Genomic DNA, 25,643 nt, shown 5'->3' on the forward strand with positions numbered 1-25,643 from the left:
TTGGTGTTACTTTGTGGTGATGATATCATCACAAGACCACTTCCACGATCTCGTCATTTCCAGAAGTTACCGGTATCAGCCGGACTGAGTCGCTTACGTGCAGATGAAGTCGGTTTCCTACAGATTCTTCTGGGTGCTTCAGCACGATTAGAACCAGTGTGCCTTCCACCAGACTAACGCGTTCCCATGCATTTCAAAACAACAACAGTCTCTCAGTGGAACGGTTCCCAACCAAGTGTGAAACGGCTGGGATGAGAATCAGCTCCTCTAACTCTGAGACCATGGTCCTGAGTCGGAAACGGTTAGAAAAGGTCTTGTTCACAAATGAGGGAAAGCCAGAGCGTGATATCGACAGGCGGATTGGTGCTGCATCTGCAGTGATGCGGGCGTTGTACCGGTCTGTCTCCGCACGGTGTCTGGGCTCTCGCTTAAAGATAGGGTGAGAAACTCGGTCATCCGGGAGGGGCTCAGAGTAATAATAATAATAATGCATTGAACTTATATAGCGCTTTTCTAGACACCCAAAGACGCTTTTCACACACTCTCACATTCACACACTGCTAGTGATGGTAAGCTACTTGTAGCCACAGCCTCCCTGGGGAGGTCTGACAGAGGCGAGGCTGCCATTTGGCGCCGTCGGCCCCTCTGACCACCACTAGCACAGGCAAGTTGGGTGAAGTGTCTTGCCCACGGACACAACAGCAGGATACCCCTGGCGGGAGCTGGGCTCGAACCCATGACCCTCCGATCAGAGTAGAGCTCCTCCTCCACATTGAGAAGAGACAGTTGAGGTGGCTCGGGCGTTTAGTTAGGATGCCTCCTGGACGCCTCCCCGGTGAGGTTTTCCAGGCATGTCTAACTGAGAGAAGGCCTAAAAGAAGACCCAGGACACACTAGAGGGACTGTGTCTCCCACCTGGCTAGGGAACACCTTGGGATTCCCCCAGATGAGCTGGACCAAGTGGCTGGGGAGATGGACGTCTGGGCCTTCCTGCTTAGGCTACTGCCCCCGTGACCCAACCCCGCATAAGTGGCTGAAAATGGATGGATGGATGGAACAACAGTCTGTTGAGGGCAATAGTTTGATTTTCTGATGGGCATGTAAAGAAACTGACTGATTTGTTAGAGATCAGATCCTACGAGTCTAGATATCAGATCTACAGAGGTCTTAACCGTCAGGTCTAAATCTGAGACAACACAGAAAATCAAACTAAAATAACACAAGCTTTAAATATCTTAAATCAGCAAGAACAGACACGTACATGCCTAAGGAAATGTAAATTATAGTAGTCTTTAACATTAAAGAGACACCTTTTTATTTAACTCAGCATTAAGACCACGGTGTGTTTCTCATTTCTAATCTGAGAGAGTTTCCGAGGTGAGGTGTGTGTTTTTCCTGGCTTGGATGATCGAGGATCCTTCCCCCGAAGCTAAGGACAGGATTTGTTTTGAGTCATTGAATCTGTTCATGTTGAACAGTTAACTAAAATATTCCTGTACATACTTATAATATGAAGTTGTTGGTAAATGTTTTTCTACAAGGACCTCCCAGCTGACAGGAGGTCTGACTGTGAACCAAAAGCTGCTTTTGTCTGAGTCCCCATCAGCATAAAGGCACTAGAAGGAATGTGGACGTCAGGATATATTTGAACCTGTTTAATCTCAGATTTAAAAAAAAAAGCAACAGAAGGAGAAATCTTTACAGTCCTGCTAACAGTGACTCTCGTACAACAACATAAATACTGTGCTGGAAAAAAGGAATTTCCCCAAAATTAATCTTTTTCTGTCTCTCTTTGTAAACATTAAAAAAACACAATTCATGTGTCCTCAGTTCTCAACAAGACAACATCAAAAGAACAACAAGAGTTTGTTTGTGAGGCTGAGCCGCGTCTAGCCCATGACCAGAGTACAGGACCTTCCTGTTCTCAGATCAGTTTAACGTCTGAAGGTGTAAACAGTGCTCAGGTGTGTGTGTGTGTGTGTGTGTGTGTGTGTGTGTGTGTGTGTGTGTGTGTGTGTGTGTGTGAGGGGGCAGGGTTAGCGTTCCAACCATCAGAAGAGGCTTGTCAGTGTGGTCTGTGAGGGGCTTCGGCACTCGTGGACGTCCATGCCGCCAGGCACCGAGGTGAGGACAGATGTGACAGTGGGCATGGTGGGGTTCGTCAGGTCCGTTAGGGTGGTGGGGGTGCTGGAGGGGCTCATGGAGGCGTTGGAGATCTCAGAAGCTGGGCCTGAGGGCGTCCCACCCTGCATTGTGGAGCCATCAGATGCTTTGTCCACCCCGGTGTTCTCCTGTCGCAGCAGGTTCCTCCTGAACTTTGCTCGAGCATTCTGGAACCAGACCTGCCAATAAAATACATCACAACTATTTATGGCAAGTAGGGATGGGTGGTAGGGAAACCTTTTCAAGTCACATTTTTATCAATTAATCATTTTGATTTGAGGGTATTTTTTTCCCATCTCCAGGTGTTGCTATGGAAACATGTAAAGAAACCACATTGCTAGCTACAGAGATGTTGTTTGCTAGGCTACATCTGTTAGCAAGATAAACATCAGAGCAATGGAAATATTTAGAATAATAATGACATATTTTACGCTTCTGGTTTTAAATAAAAAACAACGGTGTTATCTGTGATGTTGTCCTCTTCCTGGTCTCCGCAGCGAGGTGGACAACCCGAGGCTACAAACACATGAAATGTACGTCTGAAACAGCACATGGAAAACACGTTAACTGTGTGTTGTTTGAGCGTTAACGCGATAGACACACGTAATCTCCCACATTTTTGGCCCAGCTATCCTTGGTTAACTTCATGGTCAGAATGCTAAAAATGTAAACTTTTCACACACGCTGTGGTGTTAGTGTGTAGCAGTGAAATCGGTCCCAGCTGAAACACTTTCACCCAGCAAATGTTCCAGACATTGTCTAGAGCAGGGGTACTCATTTGCACACGCACGTCCTGGAGGTAAGGTATCCAGCACGTTTTAGTTTCAACACACCTGACATCAATCAGCAGGTGATTAACAGGCTTCTGCAGAGCCTGAGGAGCTGTTTCATCGGTGAATCAAGTGTGTTGAATCCCAGAAACCACTACAACATGCTGGATTCCAGACCTCCAATTGAATACCCCTGGTCTAAACTATTGACCAGGTTACCAGTATAGGAAGATTTTATGTCATAATGGAAATAAACAGCTGTTTTTAGTAATAAGTGGTATAGTGCACAGGCCTAATGTCAAGCCAGGGACAGAAAATGTCAAGTATTGTGCAGAAATGTCTAAAGTTTTACTTTGGATGAGGGCTGGGCAATAGCAATATTTATTTTGAAATCAAATTTTCTGATAGACGCAGGAGAACGTATCGATAGAACTTTGATATAAAGATTAGAGCCACATGGCTCTTTACCAGCCAGACTCTGACACAAGTCAGTGACTCGATGCAACATGCTGGGTTCCTGATGTAGGACACTTTTTGCTGATTGGCTTAATGAACTGACCTGTACTGGAATGTTTACTGTGTGAAGTGCCTTCAGATGACTCTGGTTGTGATTTGGTGATTTATAAATAAACTGAATTATCCAATGACAGCAAATTTGAGAAGATTTACTTTAAGCAGCATTTATTACACGTATCCTCTACACGCTGTGCTCCAGAACCAGAGGAGAAAGTCAAAACCAAACACACACAGACATTGGTGGACTAAGCTAATCGATCCCTGCACAATAGATTGCTACAACAGCTACAGAGGATGTAAAAACTTACAGTTTGCTTTCCTGAGCATAGACAATGTCTGTTTTATTGTCTAGATGTTATTATCTGATAGCTGTTTACATTCTCACTGACATCAAACATTTTTGTCTTTTTATATTTCTTTTTATTGATTATTCTTATAGAAGCTAAAGGCCTATTTAAAACAAGCGGAGAACGTTTGAGAACTTAGATTTTTAGAAGTTTTTTTTTACCCTGCAGACAGTTTCAACCACTCCTGCAGTCGTCATCAGAGCTAGCCGCTAGCCAGCAGCCAGCAAGGTAAAAAAAACTTTTCCTGAGTTAAAAACAACCTAAAAATGCAATCAGAGGTGACGCACAGAAGGAACATGCAAAAGATGGTTGAGAACTTATATTTTGCTACCTGTTTTATCGAGTCCTATTCTCTAAAACCTGAAGGTTTTAGTTTAAAATAAACCTCTTTTTCTAATCCAAAACAAGTCTGTAATGTTTGAAAGTAAATCTTTAAAATAGAAGAGAACCTTCTGATATCTTCAAATCTCACGTAAAAGGGCCATAAAACTGTCAACATATATATTAGTTTCGTCAATATTAACCAATATGGAAACTAATACTGTAATGGGAGTTGTTTCCTTATCACCCAGCCCTGCTTCAGCATGCAGCTAACAGGATCTGAAAACATCTGGACTCCTTTACAGGAGCACCATGGTGGACCATCAGGAGAAAACACACAGGGAACCTTTAGATCCCGGAGCATGTGGTCGCCGCATCTTAAAACGGACACTAAAATGATTGTGAATGTGTTGATAGGAGTGAGGCAGCAGAAGGTCGAACCTTCACGGAACTTTTACTTCTAGTTTCTTCAGACGCTGCGATCCCAAAAGGTTTCAGAGGATAACCTAAAGGTTTCCGGATAATCTGTTAAATAAAGCCGTCATTTTAGGTCAGAGCTCAGACAGGCGCAAGGACTCGTTCTGAACCGTACAACTTCCTGTTTTTGTTTCCACCTCAACACTCCCATCAGCACAGAACAGCTGATCTCCAGTCAGGAGCACCAGCAGGTGGAACAATTCCCCTGGTGGGCACAGCCACACTGGAGCTGCTGTGGAAATGTTAACCCCATGCAGCCTCCGCCCAGATGTTTGTTTACAAGTCAGATCCGAGGTCTGCGTGCTTCCTTCTGCAGCTGAAGGTTAAAACCCCGAATTGTTCCTCAGCAGCTGACCTAGCACAGGAAGCTGCTGTGTGTTCATGCATTTCCTTCCCTGCTGTTGGGATCATGGAACCTGGAATTGGACCGGATCTCTATCTGCCATTGTATTGACTATTTTTTGTTGCTTGATGTTACTTTTTCTGCTTAATTTTACTTTTTGTCTCATTTTCAGTCACAGGAAGTTGCTCAGAACCCTGACAGAATTTCTTTGTGACTCTAGTACGAATCTGAAACTTCAAACCATGTTGAGTTTTTAAAGGGGCATTATGGAAGTTTGACAGCCAAAACATGTATAGAAATAATAAATGTCTTCTTCATACATTCTCCTGCAATGCCCTGGTCCTGTAGAATGAGCCCTGACATTTTTACTGTGATTGCCTGTTTTTCTGTAAAATCGCAGAAAAAGAGAGCTGCTCGGGTCGAGCAGGCTGCTTCATGCGCGTTCACGCTCAGGCATCGCCCTCCGAACCGTTCTTTGAACGTTGTTTCAGCTATCATCAAGGATATAAATGTTACAGATGCAGAAGACACCACTGGCGCTTTAGCTCATTTAATAAAATTTCGGGCTTTCGTGCTGAAGACCCAGGTTCAATTCCAGATGTGAACAATGTTGTTTCAGAATTTCATTTTTACATTAATGGTATATTTTTTTTACAGTAAGATGCCCAAATTTTTATTTGAGATTCACTGAACGGCATTGAATTCACAGATTAAAAATATGTTGGTTCAACTTTCATTTTGGAACCATTTTTCAAGCAAGGGAAGGGAATGATCTGAGCATGCAGGAGGACTGACCCATCATAAACCTTTGTCGGCTGTGCTGAAGAGAAAGGTACAGAACCAAATTATTTAATTAATTAGCTGCACGTTCTCCTGTCCTCTGTGCCGCACACACACACACACACACACACACACACACACACACACACACACACACAAGGGACTGTCAGCTCTCAGAGCTCTGTGAAGCTGATCCCCGTCATCTTCACAGAGCTTCGTCTCAGCTGTTATTTTCGTTAAGGAGTGTGCACGTAGGGCATGCACGCCTCGTGCACAAGCCTCCTACTGAAGCGGCCAGAGGGGGCAATCACGAGCATAAAAATTCAAAACTCCGTAAAGTCCCTTTAAGGCAATTGAACTTTTTCTCTGTTTTTAAAGACGATTTTCTGCTAATTGAGATTTTTCAATCTGAGTCATTTCTGAGTTCATTAATCTCATGGGATGAGAAGCAAAACCAGCATAGAAACTCTACGATCTTCTCATCTATTAAAAAAACCTCTAAAACATTTTAAAGTAATGATGTGGATTCTAAGTTCTAGGCAGAGCAGCTTCCTGAGTTCTGGGGTTAGAAACACAAATCCAGACTGTGTCTCACTGCCGACCAAACGGATAAAAGACCATGTTCCACAGATCGGCTGAGATAAACAAGTTCTTTTCTCATGTTTATGAAGAAACTCAGTGACCCAGTGTGTGTGTGTGTGTGTGTGTGTGTGTGTGTGTGTGTGTGTGTGTGTGTGTGTGTGTGTGTGTTAAAGGCCAGTGTTGGAACCAGCAACCTCGGCTGTGTGGCGACGGCGCTCTGACGGAGCCGTGGGAGATGAGCAACAGGAGGTCTCAGACGCATCAAAAGCAAAACGCGGCTTTGTTTCACCGCGGTTCCTTTTCTCGTCAGATTCTTTATTCAGAAGCCTTTTGTCTCATTTACCTCCCGTTCCCCTGATAACCTCTTGTTTTGTTTTTATTCAGCATTCTGTTGTTCCCTTTTTTCTGTCTCTCATCATCAGAAATTCCTGAAAAAAACGTCTTTTTTCTCTTGTCATTCATCAGGACACATTTAAAATCCGTTTGCTTTTGTAATGAGATAAACACACATCTTCTGAATGAACGCTTCCTTTTATAGATGCTTTTACGTCATCTGAATGCAATCTCTACAACTGAACACGTGAAACAGGAAAAATTAGAATCTGGTGCAAAAGTTCATTTATGTCACTAATCCAACGTAACGCTGAAACTAATCTATGAGACAGACTCATTCCAGGCTAATCCAGATGTTCCAGCCTTTATCTGTTATACCTGTGGTGATGTTGGCTTACAGCTGATGAAAACCCACATTCTAAATCTCAATCAGAATATTGTGATAAGGTTCACTATTCTAGACTCAAAGTGTCACTCTCTAATCAGCTGATGAATGCAGAACACCCACAGAGGGTTCCTGAGCATTTAGATGGTCTCTCAGTCTGAGCTGGATTACTGACATAAATGAACTTTTACACCAGATTCCAGTTTTTATGGGTTCACCTGTCAATAAAAGAAAATAAAGTCTGGTTTGGTTAGTTTCATCTGTAGCTTTTAGAACATGTTTGAAGGAGCTGATTGAGTCATTTCTGTTTTGTGATCACAGGTAGAACATGCGGTTCTGAGAGGACGGGGTTCTACCTGTAGGACCCGCTTGGTGAGTCCGGTTTTCTGTGCAAGCTGCTTCAGGTCCTTGGCGTCTGGATTGTGGTTGATAGCAAAGTAGGACTTCATTGTCCGCAGCTGGTGGTGCTTAAAGGAGGTCCGCATACGCTTGGTCTTCTGACTGGAGCTGTACTGGGAGTCCCGGTCCATAGACTCGCCGTCATTCTCGTTACAGCTCAGCGCTGCAGGAAACAGGTGGGAAAGAAGGTTCAGGGTAAGTCACATCGCTCTCTATAAGACTCAGAGGCTCATCAGGACCCACACAAGTCCCCGTGAGTTCAGCTGGGTGAAACTGAGACAGAACAAATGCTGGAGAGCTTCAGGAGGAGGGAATCGCAACTTCCTTTCAGTATTTTTAAACTGAATCTGGCATGTTTGTGACCCAGCAGCTGTTCCCTCCAGCTGCAGAGCGGCCTCCTCTCCTCACCACGTGTGTGTGTGTGTGTTTCTGCCTCTCCATCCTGGGAAGAGGTGTGAGCGTGGCTTCAGTGAGCACACACAAGCTCACAAATGCAACAACACACACAAATTCCTCCCAGCCTGCAAATTTCTTGGCAATATTCAAAGTGTTGCTGCATACATAACAGTTCAATATCAGAACGCTGCAAATGATGAATATGAAGTGAGTGAAAAGCATCAGAATAACACTTCACTTAATTAGCCCATACACACCAGGCAGAACAAATGTTGTTTTCCAGCCAAGGCATATGCTGCTGCGTCCTCACCAAACAAACCAGGAGCTTTAGTTAAAACGCAGCTCGCCTGAGTCGGCGCTGGTCCTGCAGCAGGACGGGCCGGGCTGAAGGGGCTGGGGGTCAGCTGAAGCGCTGCTGCTGTTTCTGAGGGGAAACAGGAGAGGGCGCTCTTCACCTTCCACCCTCTACTCCACTCCAGAACAAAATCACCTCTAACCAGAGTGACAGAGATGGTCAAAGATTTATCATCACCAAATGAAAATGTTGATGCAGAGAAGCAAAAACACAACAACCAGCTCCCCACTGGTTCTGTAGGTGTGTGTCTCCGAGCAGGTTCTGATCCGTTGTTAGAACGTCTTTATAAAGGAGGAGAAACATGAAAGTCAGAGCAGGAAGTGGTTCTGTAGGAGCCCCAGCTCCCTCTTCCTGTGAATAACCCATCAAATCACAGGGATCTACTGGTGCACTCCCATTCTGGCCCTGTCCCAGTGTGTGTGTGTGTGTGTGTGTGTGTGTGTGTGTGTGTGTGTGTGTGTGTGTGTGTGTGTGTGTGTGTGTGTGTGTGTGTGTGTGTGGAGGGCTTGTAGACATGTATGGAGCCTGACAAGTGGAAAAGGGTGAAAGCAAAAGCTGGAGCATGAAAAAAATCTTTTCATCTTCTGAAAGCCGACATGGGAGGAAAACCCACCGAGCGTTTAAAATGACTGCTTCATCAGTTAGCACATGTACTGTTATGATAATAATACTAATTATTATTATTATTAATGACAATCAGCCAAATTCCAAATCCAAACATTTAGGAGTAATGTCACATTTATAACATTTATCAGTTGTTTGACATTTTTGACAGTTTCTGTTGTTTAGGTTTTTTTTTTTGTTTGTTTGTTTTTTTTTTTTTACTTTAACTGAACAACAACAACAACAACACAAAAACACCGCCCTGCTGGAGCCAGGACTTCTGACCCGGTTCTGGTTTCAGGCTGGACTCAACCAAGCCCGACGTCCCCAGAACTCCAGCGGGTTTCATTTAGGTTTGTTTGAATTAAAGAACTGCTGTCTGACTGCATTTAAATGCGTCTAAATAAAACCAGAGCACCACTGGCACAGGAGCTGTAAAACATAACATGTAAGCAACAAAGCAGGCAGCTGCAGCGTTTACAGAACTATTTAATTCCAATTCAGGAACATGAATGTTCTCATGACCCACTGTGTCCAGCAGGCAGACCAGTGATTCAATGATTTCATTCAGTTATTTTGCTTCATTCCTCAACTGAACTAGAAAAAAAATACTAAAGGATCAATAAAAGTACATTTCCAAAACATGGCAATATGTGAGTTAAAGGGTTAATTTTACATAATAATAATAATAATAATAATAATAGTAATAATAATAATAATAATAATAATAATAATGTATTATTCTTATTCTTATTATTCTTAGTATTATTATTATTATTATTATTTTATTATTATTTAAGCCTTATATATCCAAATGAATACAAATATAAAACTACATGTTTTATTTTGGACCCGTGAGTGTTAATAAACAGTTTGTCGGCTCTTTGTTGACTGAGTTACTTTTGCACAGTGAACTACATTTAGAACCTAAACACAAACTGCGCTACTTGAACCGTTTTCCTGCCCTGCGTTTCTCCGGTTTCTTACCGGCGTTATATGCAGCCAGCTCGGCCCCGGGCCCCGGGCTCTTCCGCTTCCTAGGCCGCCCTTTCTGCACCGTCCCCACGCCGTTGAAGTAGGATAGTCCGAGCGCGTTGGCCGGACCCAGGCCCTTGTGCGGGGCCACGTCGGCGTGGTTAAAATGAGTCTGGTATTCTCCCTGGATCAGAGTCTCAAAGTGCAGGCGGCAGTAGACCAGACTGTCCTTCATGCCGAAGTGGTCTCCGGTGGTCAGCATCTTGCTGCAGGTGGTGCAGGTGAAGCAGTTCAGGTGGTAGACCAGGTCCCGGGCCCGCATCACCATCTCCGAGGCCGAGATCCCCAGATGGCACCGCGCGCATCTCTGCACCGAAAATCTTCTGCGGACAACACAGAACTTCATTAGCGGCCGAACCGGTCTCACTCCATCCGTGTGTGTGTGTGTGTGTGTGTGTGTGTGGGTGGGGGTTTCTGCATGCAGACATTTAAATAAAACAGTCTTTGTGAATTTAGAGTTAAATCTAAATGTACTATTTTTGGGGGCTAAACGTCAAGAAAAAATCAACAGTGAGCAGAAGCCTGAGGTTCTATAGGTGTGTGCGTGTGTGTGTGTGCGTGCGTGCGTGCGTGTGTGTGTGTGGTGCCGGTTAAGAGTTATTCACTCAAACCGTAAAACAAACGGTTTCCTTTATTCTTGGAGAAGTTTTTCTAAAATAAAGCTTTTTCTTCCTTTTCATTTAAATTAAATTCGATGTAAACACCATCCTAATGCCAAGCCCAGTCGGAACCGACCCGAACCGGACCTACCTGTAGTAATCCTCCTTGCAGTAGATGCTGCCGTCCTTGCTGAAGCAGGTGAGTTCGGACTCCAGGTGGAGTTTACACTCGCAACACTTCAGGCAGCGCATGTGCCACTGCTTGTCCACGGCCAGCAGGTAGTACCGGTCCGAGATCTTCCTGCCGCAGCCGGCGCAAAGGGCCACGCGCTCGCTGCTCATGCACGGCAGGGACTGGAGTGGCACGAGGTCGGTGGAGCAGGGCACCGCGTTACCGGGCCGAGGGAGGACAGGAGAGGAGACAGAGTCAGAACGGAACCACAATAAATCACAACAGCAGCGTTCACCGGAAGTCTCAGATTCAGTTGAAACAGAATTAAACAAAAATAACCAAAAGTTCTACGCGGTCACCGGGGGAAATCCCCGGTAACGCGCCAGTTTCAACTGGAACCAGAATAAATCCGTTTGTTTAAACTAAGTCTGCATCAGGAGGCCGAAATATTACAATTATTTATTTCTGTTTAGTTACATTTTATAAAATGCATTTCAATTCTAAAAACTGGGGCAGGAATTTTACGAACTTAAATAAAAGTAACAAAACAAAACAGGTAAACAAAAAACTTTGAAACTATTAATGAATGCGTGTTTGATGGACGCCTGCAGCTGTGCCAGCTCTGGTTTATTAATAACGTTTAGAAGGGGCTGTTGCAGCATTTACGCATCTGCTGGTTCTGTTTGGACTGAAACCAGAGGAGAAGCAGCGCAGCCGCGGTCACACGTCCGCAGGCGGGCATGCGCCTGCAGGAGCTGGGGGAGGCCGGGCTCCTACCGTCTCTGACTCCCCCATGTCGATGGCGGAGCTGATGGCCGCCGACTCGCCCTTCCCTCTCCGGTCCAGCTCCTCCACCACACCGTGCACGTCGCCGCCGGGAAGGCCGTGGAAGAGCATGGTGGCGGCGGAGGGGAGGATGTTGTAGCTGTTCTCTTCGGTTCTGTGGGTCAGGATGTCCATCAGAGGCGACCAGCCCGCGCGCTCACGCACAAAACACGCGTCAATGTTCGCTGTTCCCTCGACTGCAGGTGAGAATCCCAGATCAGCGAGGAGCAAAACCTGGACACGTGTTCTCCTCTCTGCGTCTCATCTGCCAGAGGCGACCCGAACCCGAACCCCTGCAGCTCTCATCATCACTCAGCTCGGATTTGGGTATGTTCCGTTTCTCCTGCGGGAGCCGGGTTTCTCTCAGGTGTGATGGGAAATCTTCTGGTCGTCAGCTGGTCCGTTCAGGAGGAACAAACATACCCGGTCTGAAAGCTGCCGGTGCGCGAGCGTCGGCGGCGGAACCTCCTCCTCACCGGATCTCAGCGCGGTTCGGACTAAATTCTCCACTTTGTTTTCAGTCTGGAGCAGCGAGGTTCTGGAGCTCGGAAAGCAGCGGTCCGATGATGCTCAGAGCAGCAGCTCTGCTGTTTCTGTTGCTCAAACAGTTCAGCAGGAAAATCAAAGTCAAAAGACAGAAACTAGATCCTGAAGGAGTCTAGTTCACACGCGGCCTCCAGTCCCGCCGCTCAGCCGAGAGCTCATCAGAACTCTGGTTCCGTTCGGTCTTTTAGGAGTCATGACACCAGAAGAGGAGGAGCTGCTGGTCTGATCTCTGAGTCCGCTGGACCCCAAAACCGCCGGTCCTCCTTCTCAGGTCCCGGTTGGACTCTACGCTCCTTATCTACGGGCCCCTGTTGCGTCACCACGCACCGTTTCCGTTCATTGGCTGCTCTGCCGTCGCCGTTCAGTTTTCGGTCGTCCTCTCCCGGAGCGGTCTGGAGGCAACAGCCCGGTCACCGGAACCTTCACACCCGTGCGTCCGCTCCGTGGCTGCTGCGGAAGCTTTTCCGGTGTGAGGAAAAAGCGGAGTCTTTACAGGTGTTGTGAGCGTGCGTGAGCGCGTGCGTGGAGGAAGTCTGTCGGGACCTTCAGTTAGCTGATGCGTGGAGGGTTGTAATCGGTACTACTGCCTCTCCGGGTCACCGGAACACGGAACCAGTTAAGGTTTTTATTCCTGAGCTCAGAATCCAAAGAGAAACAAGAACTTTCTTTCTGATTTGTAGATATTATTATTGTTATTATTATTATTATTGTTATTATTATTATTATTATTAGTATTATTGTTATAATAATAATACTTATTATTATTATTATTATATTATTATTATTATTGTTAATAATAATAATAATAATAATAATAATAATAATAATGTTGTTGTTTTGCTGTTTATCGTTTTCATTCGTTTTGAAGTCATGTTTGTGTTTGAAGTCTTTCAGTTATTTTTATTTGACATGCAGTTTTAGTGAAGAAACAAAATAAGAGAGTAAATTATTAAAACAAAATTAAATAAAACAAAATGATTTATCAACATTGCTTCAATAAGCCAGTAAGCAAACAGGGCAGGAGAAGTTCCATCAATTCACTTCATATTCTTCTTTATAAAACGGCGTTTTAATTTAATTTAATTCAATTCAATTTTAACGCATCTAAATGTTTTCAGATCGGACTTTTCATTGAACCGAATCCAGTTTTTCTGTAACTTTGTGCTGCTGGACTCTCCCTCCCTGATGTGACCCAGAAGGGTCGGATCGCTCTGGTTTCAGCAGCTACACAGATCCGGGTTCTGCGCTCTAATTAGCTCTCTGCTCTTAATTGGGGATAGGAGTGTGTGTGTGTGTGTGTGTGTGTGTGTGTGTGTGTGTGTGTGTGTGTGTGTGTGTGTGTGTGTGTGTGTGTGTGTGTGTGTGTGTGTGTGTGTGTGTGTGTGTGTGTGAAGGGGAGGTAGGCAGGAATCGTCATCAGAGAACGTGTTTGAGGACCGGAGGGCAGGCTTGATCAGATGAAGCCGGTGGCTGCAGAGGTACAGGATCCTGACGCGCCTCATCCTGGGTTGAAACAAGGTTCTGGTCCTGATTCTGACGGGTTTTATTCCCCCCCCCCCCCCCCCCCCCCCCGTGCGTTTAGGCCATTGAGAAGCTTTAGAGCACAAATATGATGTTAAGCTCCTAAATCTTTATGTAAATCACCTCCTCTGTAATACCTCTAATTGAATACATGCATATTTATCATCTGCTTTCTCCACGCTGTGAGGCGGCTTTATACATTAAACATGGCGGCGACGCGCGGGCGTGCGGGAAATATAATATTAGATGGAGAGATTAAGGAAAAAACGCGGTTTGTTTGGATCAGACTTATTTTCGTCCGACTTTAAAAGAGACAGAGATCCAAACAAAGTCAGTGAATCTGATCACAGATCAGCTCCCGGAAGTCTATTCTAATATCAGAATCAGCATAGAGGAGAATCTATCAGTGGTCACGTGAGCGATCAGCTGGTAGTTTTACAACAGATTCACGTCTTCCGACCCCCCCCCCCCCCCCCCGAAGAATCCAGGGTTTTATTACATAATTACTTCATAAATACACAATAATTAGAATAAACTTTATCCAGTGTGATCTGGATTCATGTGAATTTTCATTCTGCATAAGCTGTATTACTTGACTGGAGTAACAGTTGTAAAAAGGCAGGGCAGCCCTGTAAGTAATTCAGTGCTCTCCAGGAGCAAGAACAACGAGAACATAAAGCATTAAAATCAAAGTGAGAAATAAAACAGCAGATAAAATAAATCACATTTATAAAAGGCTGAGCGTAAGAGACACAAGTTACAGGCTGATGAAGACATGAAGGTTTTCAGTTTTGATTTAAGTTACATCCTACTGGGTTATTTCATTATTACCAAATGCTACATGTTTTAATGCAGGGCTGCACAAAGTTTAATTCACAGGTTTTAAAGACAAAAAGAAAAACAAATCTGAATTAGTAAATAATGAAATAAAATTAAAGAAATTCTGATTTGTGACCGGGATGTTGGATTAACATTTTCACCAGGTGTAAAGTTCACTTGTGCATTTTATTTTGTGCAGTGCTTTATTACATTGCATTGAACATTTTTATCTTTGTAAAATACACAACTTCCAGTGCACTTAAGATATGAAAAGTCCTGTCACCATGGTGATATATCACACTCAGCTGTCTATGTTCTTAAGTCCGTTCAGACTTAGGGCCTTTTGTTCCCCAGGAGAGTACATATTTATTTATTTATTTATTTATTTATTTATTTATTTATTTATTTATTTATTTATTTATTTAATTATTTAATTAATTAATTCAGTAGTCTAGCTCAAACTGAGAGACAATCTAAAGGCTCAGAAACCCTCTGCAGGTGTTCTGGATTCAGCAGCTGATCGGAGTTTAGAATATTGAACCTTTTCACAACATTCTGATTGTCTGAGATTTGAAACGGGGAGTTTTCATCAGCTGTGAGCCACAACCATCATGGAATGTGTCTGTCTCACTTTGTATCAGATTCAAATGTTCCAGTTTCACCTGTATAAATATATGACATATAACACGTGAAACGTGTGTGTGTATACATATAATAGTATACACACTCACACGCTCAACATCGATTCCCATTTATCTGTAATTTTCTGAAACACACTAAAAGTAAAGAGGCGTCCACATGCATCTGAACCAAAGCCAGTTTAGTGAAAAGGTCCTGAAACAGATTTCTGTGATGAGAAAAATCTCACAGCAGCTACAGTGTTTGTTGTTTCTGACAAACATGTTTTTCATGCTGAAATATGATCAGACTCCTAATAAAACATCACTGTGTGTGTGTGTGGGGGGGGGGGTTTGTCAATGACTAAAATGCTGATGCAGCTCCTCTGATTACTTCTTGTCCCATAATGATTTCCAAACTGTGCAGCCATCAATAACCCGAATCTGCATTTCTTAGAAAAAACATCTTCCTCATCAAGCTTCTGGCATCTTTTTGATCTCTGCAGCTTTTTAATTGTGTTCTGCATAAAGGTAGCGGGGAGGTGTTTGGGTGCCTGGCTTTAATAGGAGGCTGCAGCGTGGAGGTGGGGAGCGGTTCCGAGCTCTCCGAGGAGAGCTTGGCTGTAATTAAGAACAGGAACAAAGCAGGGAGAGTAAAAACACACGAGGAGTGGTGGGGGCAGCGTGTGTGCGTGTGTGTGTGTGTGTGTGTGCGTGCGTGCGTGTGCGTGTGTGTGTAGGGACAGAGTTTTGATGCTCTGGAACAGTCACACTTGTGAGCTACAGAGGTTCAGGCAGAACACCTGAGCCTGCTCTACAGCTGGAGGAGTCCACAGCCTTCACAACTGATCCATCAACATCACCAGAACCTGCAAAGTCAAATGAAACACAACTATCATATTTTCATTCATATTTCCCAACAGTTTCCTAGATGGTCTCTGCATTTTTCTCACTTGAGACACTTGTTAGTTTTTATTCAGACAATGAAAACGAGCGGTACATTTACATGGACACGAGCGGTTTTAGCACCAGAGGTTCAGGTGTGTAGAGCACTCCGATCTCTGGCAGAGTCAGGAACATACGTACACGGAACAGCTTCTGTTTACATTCAAAATGCCTGCATGCTAGTTTTTAATTGCCCTGTTACTTCTCAGTAAGAAGGTTAAAGGTTCGAATCCCAGGGCAGCCTCTCTGCTTGGACATTGCCTGTTCTCACTATTTATGCACAGATTTTTTCTTGTCCAGCTTTTTCCGAGAGACCCAAAACCTGCATGCTATGTTGCGGTGAAAGTCATTTTGGATACAGCTGTTGGCAAACTACACATTAAAAGCATCCCACTTCCTGCTGTAACGTTCATAGCCAGCAGGTGTTGCTACAGAAAGAAACACTACAGCTGTAGGAATGGCAGCAGAAGAAGAGTTTTACAGGAAGCTTGGGTAACACTTTACAATAAGGGCCCCTTTATTAACATTAGTTAGTGCATTATTAAGCAACAATAAATGAAGTATCTCTTTATTAACCTTACCATTACAGTTATCTATCAAGTGTCCTTAAGGTTAGGACAACGGGCCTGGGGGTGTCTGCTTAGCAATGCATTTCATAGTATGGTTAAGCTGTTGTCAATACTTTAATAGTTTATTAATGCTTAATAATGGCTAGACCAACCTGTAGAGCTAAATCCTTCACTACTGCTGTTGGTCTAGATTTCTAGGCTAATATAAAGTAACTACATAAATATAAGTATATGGGGTTCATGGCCCTTTGATGATGATATAAATAATATCCATAATAAAATTTCAAGAAGTATATCAATACTGAGTAAAGTAAAACACATTCTGGACCACAAATCCCTCCACATTCTATATTGCTCCATGGTTGCACCGTATTTGTGCTACTGTGCAGAGGTTTGGGGCGATACTTACAAATGTTCATTATCAACAATCTCTATATTACAGAAAAGGGCCTTTAGAATAATTCATAAAACTGGCTACAACGATCATCCCAATCCACTGTTCTTAAAATCTAAAACTTTAAAATTTCCAGATCTGGTGCATTTTCTCACGGCACAGATTATGTATAAAGCAATAAATAAACTACTTCCTGACAACATTCTAAAATTATTTTCTAAAAGGGAAGGGGGATACAATTTGAGGGGTGAATTTAACTTAAAATGTTCTTGTATCTGTACGACATTAAAAGGTTTTTGCATTTCTGTGTGTGGAGTGAAGCTGTGGATGTTTCAGTGCAGATATGAAGCAATGCCCAAGCATGAGGCAATTTAAAAAGCAGTTTAAGGATTTGGTTTTTGCAGAGCACAAGGAGGTTGAGAACTGATGATCTTGTGCAAAGTTGACATAATTGTGCACGGGTTTGTTGCGGTGGGTATCTCAATGTTCTTAAAAATATACATGTCATTTATACTGAAACTAAAAGGAGGAATGTCTGTAGGCTATTGGTTGTTAGAGTGGAAAGGGGGTGGGATTAAATAAGCTTAAGCTTCTTCCTGCTCCTTTTTGAACGTTACTTGTAGTGCGTTTCTTCTTTTTTTATTTGTTTTTTTTCTGTCTATTTTCTTCCTTTATTTTTTTGTACAGTTTTTTTCAATATGTTCAAAATGAAGATTCAATCAATCAATCAAAAAAAAAACTTAAGTCACTGTTGCTACATTAAATAGGGTTTTATTTTCATTTCATTTAGCCCGACCTTTTTTTTTTATAGTGCTCCATTTATCAGATTTTCTTTCTTTGGCTATTAAGCAAAACATCTTCCAGTGACAAAATGATGAATTAATTAATGAAGGATATGGTATTTTTACAAAGCATAGACTCTAACAAATATGATTAATTACTTATACTTTTTTATTGATTGTACTACATATCCTTTTGTATTGACTACCTTATCTTGTTATGTTAAGTAGGCTCATGTAAGAGCTAACAGAAAGATTCATCATTGTTTGATTCTGTTTTGTGGAACACAACGTACTCCTTATGATTGTAAAACCATTATTTCAGCTTTAGAGGGTTAAACATTTTTTAAACTTTAACTAGTTCCTTAAAATGGGGTTCCGTGATTATCTTGGTAGACATGGGACAGCACTCTGCAGCCCTCTGCTGACCAGAAACTGCAAAAAACATTTTTGTGGATTGGGTTGGTGCCCTAGAGGGCACTTTGTATTCCCTTAATGGCTGTTAGTGTCACAAGGTAGTTTTGGAGAGAGGTGAGGACCCAAGATTCAGAACCAGATAACGAGGCAGGAGGTGGAAAAAAGTAAAAAATCCTTTATTCAGGTTTAAATCCAGAGAATGCAGGGCGCCAAAAAACAAAATCCAAAAATCCTAATAACTAAACCTAGAGGGGCTGCAGATCAGGGGACACATGAGGACGCTAGGGGACACATAAGGAGAACCTAGAGAGGGATGGAGAACACAAGGAGACACATGAGGGAGATGCAGACCATGACAGTACCCCCCCACCCCCCCACCCCTAGGGGCGGATACCAGATGCCCACAAGACAACAGACAAACAAAAGACAAGGGGCCCATGGACCAGAGGCGTTTGGGGGGCTGGCGACTAGGGATGGGTACCTTTGACATTTGAATCAATCCGGTACTAATTCCCGGTACCTACGAATCGATATCGGTACTTAACGGTACCAATTTTCGATATTTTGAGTGTTTATTATTTTAATTCTCTTTTATAATTAAATATATATTTTTCTCAATATATAACAATATTTGATAAATATCACGATAAATAACGTTCAACTGTATTAACATCGTCCTTGTAGTTTTATAAGCTGATAATTAAACTGAAGCAAACATCTTTGCTATGAACTAAATTTACTGCGTATCTTCATTCCTTTTGCCATCTTTTTTCATTTGATTTTTCCTATTGGGAAGTTAGAATTTCCGAGGAGAAAGCGAACGCACCATTAGCTGATAACAACGGTGGCAAGGGAAGCTAACATATCAAGCTAACGTTATCTTTAACAGTTTATTTAACTGCTGGAGCAGATTAAAACGATGATGCCTCAAACTTAGATCATTGTCGCTGGTTTCATCTTCACCCAATCACCCGTCGCATTTAGTAAAGTGAAGCCAAATTTTGGAGTGCGTTCATGTTCTTCTAGTCGGAAATTCTGAGTTCCGAGGAGAAAGCGAACGCACCATTAGCGAAACAGAAGCTAACATATCAAGGTAACGTTATCTTAAACGTTTTATTTACCTACTGGAGCAGATTAAGATGAGGATGTCTCACTTTAGCCCTTTTCAGATAGACATTCTGGAACATTTGCGGACAATTCATTCCAGGTTTTAACAAGTCCGGACCTGTTACTAGGGGCTTCGTCCGGTTAAAGTCCGGAACACGTTATCCGGATGTTCGTATTCAGACACAAAGGTCTGACGGACAGAGTCCGGAACATTTCCGTTTTTCATGGCCTGTCTGAAGGGGGCTTTTGATCATTGTCTGTCACTGGGTTCATCATCACCCAGTTACCCATCACATTTAGTGAAGTGGACCCAAGCGTTAGCGTGCGTTCTTTCTACCATGCTGCTATGTTTACAACACGCTCGCAGCGACCGACGACATAACGCTCTTGCGCATGCGCAGCTGTCTTGGCAAGTTCTCGTTATTAAGGACGGGTACAGAAACGAGGCACCGTTTGAAACTACGTGAATCGGTGCTCGGTCGGTACTATGGAATTCGGTCGGTACCTTAACAAATACCGAATTCGGTACCCATCCCTACTGGCGACGGGGAACCAGGAGCCGGGACCAGGAGGCCCTGGGGGGCCAGCGACGGGGAACCCGGAGCCGGGAACAGGGGAGTCTGGGGGGCCGGATCTCGCAGGATGGCGCCGCAGATGGCAGCCTCGGTACATTGCTCTCTTTTGTTTGTGTTGTTTTTGTATATTTTTTGGAAATCAGCGATGCAAAACGGATTACTTTCAGTAGAGATGAACTTCTGGGTATCAGGCAACAAACCACAGAAACGGATTTTCAAAAATTTGAGGACCCGGGGAGTTTATTGAAAGTTTTGATCGGAGGAACTGCTGTTTGTTGGAGAAGGAAGTGCAGGAGGGGTAAACGAGCAGGATCGCTGGTGAGACTCCGCCAACGGGGATTTCGTATGCCTCTCCCAGCAATACACCTAGCGAACGTCCGATCCCTACCTAATAAAATGGACGAGCTGCTCCTTCTGAACAGGACCAACCGAGATTTTGCACACTCCGCTGCCCTCTGCTTTACGGAAACGTGGCTCAGTGACTTGATTCCTGATAATGGCTTATACCTGCCCGGGTTTTGTTTACATCGCGCAGACCGGGATAAAGAGCTATCAGGGAAGACGAAAGGAGGTGGAATCTGCTTCTACATTAATGAATGTTGGTGTACAGACGCTACAGTTCTCAGTAAACATTGCAGCTCAAACTTGGAGACAATATTTTTGAACTGTAAGCCGTTTTACTCCCCGCGGGAAATATGATCATTCATTTTGATTGGAGTTTACATACATCCTCAAGCAGATGTGAGTGTTGCATTGCAGACTCTCGCCGATCAAGTTACCTCCACAGAGAACAAATACCCAGACTCAGTGCTCATTATTTTGGGCGATTTCAATAAGGCTAAACTTAATACCGAACTACCGAAATACAGACAGCACATCAGATGTCCGACTAGAGGCAAAAACATACTGGATCATTGCTACACAGTTCTTAAAGGGGCATACCACTCTGTCCCTCGTGCAGCTCTCGGCCTCTCTGACCATAATTTGATTCGTCTTATCCCCGCTTATAAACAAAAACTAAAATCTGTAAAGCCAGCCATCAGGACAGTGAGGAAATGGACAAATGAAGCAAAAGAGGAGTTACAGGACTGTTTGTACAGACTGGAGAGTATTTGCAGATGCCACAGGTGATCTGAACGAGCTAACAGACACTGTGACATCCTACATCACCTTCTGTGAGGAAGTGTGTGTGCCAACAAAGACTTTTTGCACCTTTAATAACAACAAGCCATGCTTTACAGCAACTCTGAGCCAGTTGAGACGGGCAAAGGAGCAGGCTTACAGGGCAGGAGACAGGCCTCTGTACAAATCACTCAGGAACACGTTGAACAAGGAGATCAGAGCTGCTAAAATTAAGTATGCAGCAAAGCTGAAAAACCAGTTTACAGCCAACAACCCCACATTACTGTGGAGAAACATTCAGCACATTACCAACTACAGGAGACCATCCTCCATTTCTGATGCTAATCATGGCCTTGCTGAGGAGCTAAATAGCTTTTATTGTCGCTTTGAGGAAAGGAATGTCACACCCCTCCTCCAGCATAGCTGCAGCCACCACCCCTCACCTGGACACTCTTACTCCTCTTTCCTCTAAATCACAAGCTACGTTCCTTGTGAAGGAAGAGGATGTCTGCAACATCTTTAGGAGACAGAACGTACGGAAGGCACCAGGCCCAGATGGAGTAACTCCTTCCTGCCTCAGGACCTGTGCTGTCCAACTAGCACCTGTCTTCACAACGATATTCAACAGATCGCTGGAGCTGTGTGAGGTTCCATCATGCTTCAAAAGCTCAACTATCATCCCAGTACCGAAGAAGTCCTCCCCTACCGAATTGAATGACTACAGACCCGTGGCTTTGACATCAGTAGTCATGAAGTCCTTTGAGCGCTTGGTGCTGTCCCATCTTAAAAGCACCACAGGCCACCAGCTGGATCCCCTGCAGTTTGCATATAGGGCAAACAGGTCAGTGGATGATGCAATTAACATGGGGCTGCACTTCATCCTGGAACATCTTGATCAACCAAGGACCTACGCAAGGATATTGTTTGTGGATTTTAGCTCTGCTTTTAACACCGTTATACCAGAAATCCTCACCTCAAAGCTTTCTCAGCTCACTGTTTCCCCTGCTATGTGTCAGTGGATTTCCAGCTTCCTGACAAATAGGAGCCAGCATGTGCGGTTGAACAATGTTACATCTGGCACAAGGCTGATCAGCACCGGTACACCACAGGGGTGCATCCTTTCTCCACTGCTCTTTTCTTTGTACACCAATGACTGCACCTCTAATGACTCAGCTGTAAAAATCCTGAAATTTGCAGATGACACCACTGTCATTGGGCTCATCCAGGATGGTGATGAGTCTGCTTATCAGCGAGAAGTTGAGAGGCTGGTGGTCTGGTGTAGTCAGCACAATCTTGAGCTTAACACCCTTAAGACTGTGGAGATGGTCGTGGATTTTAGGAAGCTTCCCACAGTGCTGCCCCCCCTCACAATATCCAACAGCCCAGTGCCAATGGTGGACTCATTCAAGTTCTTGGGAAGTATCATTTCCAGGGATCTGAAGTGGGAAACAAACATCAACTCCATCCTCAAAAAGGCTCAGCAGAGGATGTATTTCTTACGGCAACTAAGGAAGTAGGGCCTACCACAAGAGCTGCTGATCATCTTCTACACTGCTGCAGTCGAATCCATACTGTGCTCATCCATCACTGTCTGGTTTGAGTCAGCCACAAAAATGGACAAATGCAGACTACAGCGTATTATTTAAACAGCAGGAAAAATCATTGGTGCCCAACTGCCCTCTGTCCAGGAACTGTACATCAGCAGGACCAGGAAAAAGGCAGTGAATATTGTCCAAGATGCCACACATCCTGCATCTACTCTCTTCCATCTCCTCCCATCTGGCAGACGCTATAGATCACTGTACACAAAAACTACCAGACACAAGAACAGTTTCTTTCCTTCAGCCATTTCTCTCCTGAATCTGTAGATTCTTTTACCATCCTTTTACTATAGTTTTTAATACTTAATCAGTATGCTTATGGATGTGTGTGTGTGTGTGTGTGTGTGCGTGCGCGTGTGTGTGGGTATGTATATAGGTGTGTGCGTAAATGAACATGTGTGTGGGTATACATGTTCTTATGTGTTTTTAGGTATTTTTATTCTCATTTATTATGGTTGTTGTATGTTTTAGAGAGCGAACATCTACCGAAGACAAATTCCTTGTAAATGTAATTTTACTTGGCCAATAAATCTGAAATCTGAATCTGAATCTGATGGGGAAACAGGAGCCGGGACCAGGGGAGTCCGGGAAATGGGGACCCTGGAGGAGGAGGATGAAGAGGGACCCCTGGAGAAGGAAGATGAAGAGGGGACCCTGGAGGAGGATGACAAAGAGGGGACTTCAGAGGAGGGCGACGAAGAGGAGACTTCAGAGGAGGGCGACGAAGAGGGGACTTCAGAGGAGGGCGACGAAAAGGGGACTTCAGAGGAGGGCGACGAAGAGGGGACTTCAGAGGAGGGCGACGAAGAGGGGACTTCAGAGGAGGGCGACGAAGAGGGAACTTCAGAGGAGGGCGACGAAAAGGGGACTTCAGAGGAGGGCGACGAAGAGGAGACTTCAGAGGAGGGCGACGAAGAGGAGACTTCAGTGGAGGGTGATGAAAGGGGACTTCGGAGGAGGGCGACGAAGAGGGAACTCTGGAGGAGGACGAAGATGGAACTTGTGAGGAAGGAACAAGGTCTCTGGAGGAGGGTGAGGAAGGGACGACAACTCTGGAGGAGGGTGAGGAAGGGACGAAGATTCTGGAAGAGAGTGAGGAAGGGACGAAGACTCTGAAGGAGGGAGAGGAAGGGATGAATACTCTGGAGGAAGGTGAGGAAGGGACAAAGACTCTGGAGGATGAGGGGACAATGACTCTGCAGGATGAGGGGACGAAGCCTCTTGGACAGGCTGGACCGGGGACGAAGCCTCTTGGACAGGCAGGACCGGGAACGAAGCCTCTTGGACAGGCTGGACCAGGGACAAAGCCTCTTGGACAGGCTGGACCGGGGACAAAGTGTCTTGGACAGGCTGGACCGGGAACGAAGCCTCTTGGACAGGCTGGACCAGGAACAAAGCCTCTTGGAAAAACTGGACCGGAAGCGGAGCGACCTCTGGTGGAGTGTGTGGGGATTGTTGGAGCTTGGACTCAGGCTGCAGAGCAAGGGCCTCTTGGATAGGCGAAACAACTCTGGCCTCTGGAGACTGCTGGTGACGGTTGTAAACTTGTCGTTGTGTGGAGGATTGGCTGGTTAGTTGAAGGGGCTTGGGCTGAGATTGCAGAACAGGGGCCTCTTGGACAGGTGGCACAGCTCTGGCCTCAGACGTCTGCAAGAGGTCAGGCTCGGGCAGCAGAGCAGGGGCCTCTGGGATAGGCGGCACAACTCTGGCCTCTGGAGACTGCTGGTGATGGTTGTGACATTGTCGTTGTGTGGAGGATTGGCCGGATGGTGGAAGGGGCTCAGGCTGAGTTTGCAGAGCAGGGGCCTCTTGGACAGGCGGCACAGCTCTGGCCTTAGAAGACTTGTTGAGCTCAGGCTCGGGCGGCAGAGCAGGGGCCTCTGGGATAGGCGGCACAACTCTGGCCTCAGGAGACTGCTGATGATGGTGGTGACGTCGACGACGAGCACAGTTCCTTGGAGGTGCGGGGACGACGCCGGCAACGCCAACTGGACCTGGTGGAGGTGTGGTGGCTCGGCCCATCGGAGGTTCTGCGATGGCGCCGGCTGAAACAGAGGGAGATGAGGATTGACAGTCCACCAGAGATGAAGAGATGGCACTGTCCGGACCGGGTGAATGAGTAGTGGCTCGGCCCAACGGAGGTGTCGCGATGGCGCCAGCTGAAGCAGAAAGAGATGAAGAGTGACAGCCCACCGGAGATGGAGAGGTGGCGCTGTCCGGACCGTGTGAGGGTAGAGAGGTTTGGCAAATCCGAGTCGTAGAAATGTGGATGGAAGGTGGTGGTGGTGGTGTGGAGCCGAAGGTAAATAACAGGTCCTTTGTGAAGGGCCAAAAGGAGACCTCTTCTATGGGGTGAAGGTCCAAGTAGCTGGCGGCCCACTGCAGGGCTTTTCCTCCCAGGCAAAGCACCATGAACAACACCTTATTGAATTCAGAGGAATTCAAGTCCAGACAGCCAGCACAGTCCTGAATAAATGTCCAGCAGGTCGCAGTATCTCCATCGTACCTGTACATCTGGAGTCTCTGTTGGGCCCTGGGTGGTTGGTTCATTCTGTCACGAGGTGGTTTTGGAGAGAGGTTAGGACCCAAGAGGCAGAACCAGATAACGAGGCAGGAGGTGGAAAAAAGTAAAAATTCTTTATTCAGGAGTAAATCCAGAGAATGCAGGGCGCTGTAGCGTGTTAATCTACATACTAGAGTCAACACTGTTTGCTATCAGCTTTGTTAGATTCTGAGAAAAGACCTAAACGAGTTAACAATGAAGCTTCTATTATATATAAATATCTAGGATATTCAATTCAATTCCATTCAAGTTTATTTATATAGCGCCAAATCACGACAAGAGTCGTCTCAAGGCACTTCACATAATAAACATTCCAATTCACAGTTCATTAAGCCAATCAGAAATAAAGTGTCCTATATAAGGAACCCAGCAAATTGCATCAAGTCACTGACTAGTGTCAGTGACTATACAGCAATCCTCATACTAAGCAAGCATGCAGCAACAGTGGAGAGAAAAACTCCCTTTTAACAGGAAGAAACCTCCAGAGAATCCTGGCTCAGTATAAGCAGCCATCCTCCACGACTCACTGGGGATCAAGAAGACAGAGCACACACACACACACACACACACACACACACACACACACACACACACACACACACACACACACACACACACACACACACACACACACACACACACACACACACACACACACACACACACA

General features: G+C 44.8%; 1 protein-coding gene across 2 annotated transcripts; it reads right to left on the reverse strand.

Moving 5' to 3' along the window:
- Positions 1-1,640: 1,640 nt before the first annotated feature.
- Positions 1,641-12,619, reverse strand: lhx2b (LIM homeobox 2b). Of its 2 annotated transcripts, none has more exons than XM_054734142.2 (5): positions 11,354-12,619; positions 10,556-10,758; positions 9,758-10,125; positions 7,374-7,579; positions 1,641-2,342 (listed from the first exon to the last, which is right to left on the reverse strand). In XM_054734142.2, exons 1-5 carry the CDS (start codon positions 11,534-11,536, stop codon positions 2,052-2,054), a joined length of 1,251 nt encoding a protein of 416 aa, XP_054590117.1. In that variant the 5' UTR covers positions 11,537-12,619; the 3' UTR covers positions 1,641-2,051. The 2 variants fall into 2 exon arrangements, with proteins under 2 accessions (XP_054590117.1, XP_015830403.2); XM_015974917.3 differs by having other exon boundaries at positions 9,758-10,128; positions 11,354-12,617.
- Positions 12,620-25,643: the final 13,024 nt, after the last annotated feature.

The sequence above is a fragment of the Nothobranchius furzeri genome, chromosome 17 (genome assembly GCF_043380555.1).
Source record: "Nothobranchius furzeri strain GRZ-AD chromosome 17, NfurGRZ-RIMD1, whole genome shotgun sequence".
Taxonomy (NCBI): domain Eukaryota; kingdom Metazoa; phylum Chordata; class Actinopteri; order Cyprinodontiformes; family Nothobranchiidae; genus Nothobranchius; species Nothobranchius furzeri.